Here is a 6,091-nt window from a genome sequence, read left to right on the forward strand (position 1 = left end):
CGCCTCAGCCTCCCAAAGTGCTAGGATTACAGGTGTGAGCCACCGTGCCCAGCCCAAAGTTTTACTTTTTAAAAATAATTTATTGTACCACAAGTAGCTATTGGTAGAGATGAAAGCTAGGGCAGAATAATGGAATACAGTTCATCAAACTTCAAGAAGCAAGCTTCAGTAAGCATAGCTTACTGTCAGGATGAAACCTTTATGTTTACACCAAGAACTGAATTCACTGATGTCAGTGCCTAAGGGAAAGTTCTTTGAACCACACAGCAGAGACGGTTGTCATCACCTTGGTTACAGCTGTATCTCAAATTGTCTTTCTGTAATACAGGTGTATCTCCTGTCAGTTACCAGCATATGGAACTGGAATGAATTTTTAAGCTGTCATGCAGACAAATAAGATCAGGTTAGCTGAGAACTCTCTTGCCTTTCTTTAATGGTACGTGTTGTAAGTTTTTTGCTTTCCAAAACTTTCTTCTCTTTTGCCTATGAAGAATGGTAATTGATAAGAGTAGAACCAGGGTGGAGAAGAAGCAACAACCCAAGAATATCAGTGGTTTCTTCTGCACAAGGAATAAGCAGACAGTGCACTCTGTGTTTTTTTGGGTCTGACTGCATCTAGAACTACTGTTCTCAGAAGGGAAGCCACTGCTGCTGATGACTTTGTTGTAAAACTGTATTGAGGATTTAGCTTTAAAATCAGATGTGAAGAATCCAAATCTGGGTTTAGATTTCTCTTCAGCCAGTTTGAATGCATAATAGCCTTTGATTCTGACTTTATCAATCAGGTATGCTGAAAAAGATCAGAAATTAACATTAATCACAAATGGACTGAAATATCTTTGAACAAGAATTTAGTTTTCATTGAAGCAACCTAAAATTATGCCCATAATAAAGGTAGTGATTTTTATTGGAGGTTTTTTTTTTTTGACATTTATTCTTTTATGATCTATGTAAAGTAGAAGGTGAAAATGTGTATAATTTAAAATAAATTTGTGAAACTTTGATCCATAAATAATCCAAAAACTCTTGGAGGAAAAAGCAAATTTAAGGAGCAGAGCAATGAAGGTTGTCACTTTTGTTTAAAGGGTCACAAGCAGAAAAATGTTGCCTATTTGGCCTGGTTGTGAACCTCAGATGTGCTCTTGGTGCAGCCCGGGAATCACAGTTGGTTTTCCCCACTCGCTCGCTCACTTAGGCTACCATGATGTGGTTATTTCACATTGCATGGCTGTATGGAAACATTTCATGTATCCCATAAATTTATACACCTACTATGTACCCACAAAATTTTTTTTTTAAGCCTAGCAAGCATGCTGAAAATAAGTAATCCACAATAGTGTCTGTTTATCCTAGGGAGTGAGATTTCAGGTGATTTTTAAAAAACTTTTCTCCACGTGCCCAGTTTTCTATAATGGGTGTGTGTTACTTTCATGATTTAAAAATGTTTTCAAAAATCCATAGGCCAGTTTTCAAGACAAAATTCAGTTGACAGGACGTGGGTGCCACAAATCGGATGCTGTCAGGCACCAGCCTGCCCCTCTCATTCTTTGTTCTTGTCAGGAATCTCGCTCTTCCCTGTGTCTGAAGGGGCCCCGCCCTTACCTTTCAGCACCTCCTGAAGGTACTTTTCCAGGTAGTACTTCCGGAGCCGGTCATCCTCCAGAGCCTGGTCGTCGATGCCGCTGGCCGTGATGTAAATGTCCATGTCGCCGTAGTTCCTCCGGACCCACCGCAGCAACTTGCGCACCCCCCAGGGAATCACAGCCAGGCGCGTAGGGGAGCTCAGGCGGGTAATGTCCTGCAGAAACTGGATGTCCCTGTCCGAGTCGTAGCGGCTGCCGGCCAGCTGCTCGTGCATCACGAACCTAGTGGTGAAGTGGTTGAGCGCGCAGAAGTCGACCGTGCCCTTGAGCAGCCTCCTCTCGGCCTCGGTGAGGCGCGGCAGCGTGGAGCTGGAAAGCCCCCGCCGGTGCTTGGAGGCGATGTATTCCCTCATGGCCGCGGGGTAATCCCCGGTCTTGAAGAGCGGCTCAGCGAACCAGGCGATCTCGAACTGCAGGAAGCGCTCGGCCGCCCTCCAGTGCGAGTCAGTATAGGGGTTGGCGGGTTCCGCCCAGTCCGCGTGCAGCGACAGCGACACGGCCCCGCGCTGTGACGGCCTGAACTGCCGGTCGTAGAGGCGCCAGGCCAGGGCGTGGGCCACCAGTAGGTTGTGCGCCGCCCCGTAGGTGTCGTTGCCAGAGCGGTTGTAGATGTCACTTAGCCGATTAGGCTCGTTGATGGTGATCCAGAGCTTCACCAGGTCCCCTAGCTCCTGGAAGCACAGCCCAGCGTAGGCCTGGAAGGCCTCCGCCGTCGATGGGTTCAGCCACCCGCCGGCGTGCAGCAGAGGCTCGGGGAGGCCTAGGTGGGCGTGGGTCGGATAGTACAGGGTGACCATCGCGGAGATGCCAAGCTTCAGCCCCTCACTGACTACGCATCTGTAGTACCTCAGGGCCTGTCTGTTCACCGCGGACAGGTTGCCAGTGGGAAGGACCGAGGCCCAATCCAGAGCAAACCGGTAGTGGGTGACTTTCATTCTTGCCAACATCTCAAGTTGTTTTTTGATGTTTACAAAATCTGTGCATTGAGTGGGTCGTGTTTTCAGCCTCACCCCTTCCACTCGGTGCAACAGTCTGTTGCCAGTGGCGTTCCACACGTACAGGTAAGGATCGCTGAACTGTGGGGACGAAGCCACAGACTCGGGCTGTGAAAAACAAGCTCATTCAGGTTAAGCATGCGCTGGCAGGCCGAGGCTCAAGTGATCTGCCCACCTCTGCCTCCCAAAGTGCTGGGATTACAGGCGGAAGCCACCGCCAGGCCTCTTCCAGACCTTGAAATCTCCCAGGGAGACCAGAAAACAGAGAAGGAGCCACACCCAGGCCCTGGCTTAGAAAACAAGTTGTTGGAGAAAACATTGGGAAGCCATTTTCCAGTTCGTTTGACTTTAAACCCCAGGTTACATGGTGGGGTTTGATGTGATTCTGTTCAAATGCATCAGGAAATTGGCTTGGTACACTCAGTTAAAAGCAATAACAAAAGATAGATTCTAAACCCTGCCATAAATTGAAGACAAAGTTGAAATTCCTGTTGTAGAGATTTCACTGAGGAGGCTGGTTGACCCCAGACACAATTCCTAAAAGAGGCTGGTACGATAGGGTAGGCAATGACCCCTTGCCTTTGCTGAATGCATATCTCTAAATTCTATTTAAAAAGTCCAGGCTGGACGCAGTGGCTCACGCCTGTAATCCTAGCACTTTGGGAGTCTGAGGGGGGCAGATCACCCGAGGTCGGGAGTTTGAGACCAGCCTGACCAACATGGAGAAACCCCGTCTCTACTAAAAAAAACAAAAAACAAAATTAGCCAGGCGTGAAGGCGCATGCCTGCAATCCCAGCTACCCTGGAGGCTGAGGCAGGAAAATCGCTTGAACCCGGGAGGCAGAGGTTGCCGTGAACCAAGATCGTGCCATTGCCTGGGCAACAAGAGCAAAAAAAGAAAAGGAAAAAAAAAGTCCAAGCGATACCACATTTGCGTCCATCATATCTCCCCGACCCATGTGCCTGTGAGAACATAGCATTTATTAATCCAACAAAAAGCTGACACATTTTCTATGCAAGGCGCTTGGGTTATGGGTGGAAAGGACAGTAGAATATCCCCAGAAACTCCCAAGCTTGACACTTGGATCCGACAGTGTCTCATTCTTTGTCTCTCCATGAAGGAGAGAGCCCTGGACTCCTGTTCTAGTTCTGCCCCTTTGAAACTCAGGCTTGGCAGCTATATAGTGATGGAGTAATTGTTTGGACGAACGGAGGCAGGATGGTGCACTTCCGGGTTCTTCTTCACCACCAACTCTTCCCATGTGTGCGAGAATGCAGCTGATGCCCGGGAAGGTGCAGATTAATCAGGCATGCACCAGGTGATGTCAATCTGAAGAGACCAAGATTTACCTGGTTGCACCTGCGGAACGCCCCTGACACGCCCATGCCCCACCTATTGCCCTCCCACTCCTAGAAAAGCTGCTCTCCGCCATTGAGCCACGCGGCCTTCTCACAGCCCGGCGGACTTCCCAGCTTCCCAGTCCTGTCGGGATGTGGGAACTCCGTCCGAGAGCTTGGGGGAGGGGAACTCTGCCGGCCTTCTTTGCCGGAGGCTGACAGACTTCTTCTCCACACCTTAGGTTACTAAAATAAACTAGCAGTTTTGCGCCTGACCTTTGCCTACTTGCTGGTTCTTTTGTGCTCGCTCTGGTGGTCTTAGAAAAACAAGACAGTAATCTCACCCACTTCACAGGTGTGCTGTGAGGACTCAGTGACTCTGGGAACTCCAATGCACTGTACAAACACAATGTAGTCATGACTTGGGTTTCATTTTCCCTAGTGGCAATAATTAACTGCTAGGCCCTTGAGTCTAAACTAAAACATAGCCCTTAAGAAAAACATTTCCAAATTCAAGATTAATAAGGGAAAGTAAAAGTTATGTACTTGTTTTAAAGTACTTTTTTCCCCCTCATGACAGAATTTAAATACACCAGGAAAAAACTATAATTAACCTTTGGTAAATATTTTCCCTCTAATTGTTTTTTCGTGTGTCATCTTTCATAGTTTAATTACAAAACCATATCACTGCCCATTTGCCATCTGCCAACCAGTTATCTAGAACATTAAACTAAGAGAACATTGATCATGTGAGCATGAAGTTAAATCTGTATATAATTAATTATTTGAGTAAAATCCTCCTAGCCTAGATGGTCAGTTTCAGTGTTTTGAAAACTCAGAACATCATGGTATTGAACGGATGTTTATAAAAGGCAGTCTTGCTATGGGGCAAGGCGAGATCAAATAAAAATGTCTTATGTTAAAAACCTTCAGAAAGCATTAGTCTCAGCAAGTGTGTATGATTAATCTGCTAAGAGGTTGACTTTCTAGTTAGATGATGCATCCCAATCCCACCCCCAGCTCCCAGAGCTTGTTTGTAAAAATCCTATTCCCCACCAAAATGACCTTGTACTCCTTGGAGAAATGGCTTTTTCTAGGAGAAGAATGAGGTGAAGCTTGGGCATCTTGTGCCCGAAAATAAGGAAGTGCTTAAAAACTGGAAGGGAAATGTCGAAAAGACAGGAACCGCTTGAGGGGGTCTCACTGACTAAATTAGAAACAATTTGAGCATCAAAAGGAACAACATCATAATGACAATAATGAATTCCAAGACATCAAATTTAAGAGAATCCAGCTAATAAATGTAGAGGGAATAATCCGATTAGAAATTTACCATTTTGCAATCTACAAAGTAACAATTAAGGCAAGGTTCATGAAGAATGTTTTGTTTGTTTGAGATGGAGTTTCGTTTTTGTCTCCCAGGCTGGAGTGCAATGGCACGATCTTGGCTCACTGCGTCCTCCGCCTCCCGGGTTCAGTTTAAGCAATTCTCCTGCCTCGGCCCCCTGAGTAGCTGGGATTACAGGCGCCTGCCACCATGCCTGGCTAGTTTTTGTATTTTTAGTAGAGACAGGGTTTCACCATGTTGGCCGGGCTGGTCTTGAACTCCTGACCTCAGGTGATCCGCCCACGTTAGCCTCCCAGAGTGCTGGGATTACAGATGTGAGCCACTGGGCCCGGCCCGGCTCATGAAAGAATGTTAAAACCATGGAGTGAAATGTTGTTGAGGAATAGGATATTCATCGAGTCCCAAGTATCAACATCAGATTACTACTTCTTTTTTTTTAGTTTTGGACAGAGTCTCGCTCTGTTGCCCAGGCTGGAGTGCAATGGTGTGATCTTGGCTCCCTGCAACCTCTGCTTCTGAGGTTCAAGTGATTCTCCTGCCTCAGCCTCTCAAGTAGCTGGGATTACAAGCCCGTGCCACCATGCCTGGCTAATTTTTTTTTTTTTTTTAGTAGAGACAGGATTTTGCCACAATGGCCAGGCTGGTCCTGACCTCAAGTGATATGCCTGCCTTGGACTCCCAAAGTGCTGGGATTACAGGTGTGAGTCACTGAGCCTGACCAACATCAGATTACTTCTTTTTTTTTTTTTTTTTTTTTTTTTTTTTTT

General features: G+C 46.6%; 1 protein-coding gene across 2 annotated transcripts in view; it reads right to left on the reverse strand.

Moving 5' to 3' along the window:
• Nucleotides 1-347: 347 nt before the first annotated feature.
• Nucleotides 348-6,091, reverse strand: part of KLB (klotho beta) — a 43,410-nt gene continuing 37,666 nt past the window's right edge. The window contains exons 4-5 of one of the 2 annotated variants that reach the window (XM_023224686.3): nucleotides 1,603-2,746; nucleotides 348-790 (exon numbers count right to left, since the gene is read on the reverse strand). In XM_023224686.3, the coding sequence (XP_023080454.2) occupies nucleotides 405-790; nucleotides 1,603-2,746 (1,530 nt within the window). In that variant the 3' untranslated portion in view covers nucleotides 348-404. The remainder of the gene's footprint in view (nucleotides 791-1,602; nucleotides 2,747-6,091) is intronic. The other variant, XM_023224687.3, reaches the window with a different exon arrangement.

This window comes from Piliocolobus tephrosceles, chromosome 3 (genome assembly GCF_002776525.5).
Source record: "Piliocolobus tephrosceles isolate RC106 chromosome 3, ASM277652v3, whole genome shotgun sequence".
NCBI classification, from domain to species: domain Eukaryota; kingdom Metazoa; phylum Chordata; class Mammalia; order Primates; family Cercopithecidae; genus Piliocolobus; species Piliocolobus tephrosceles.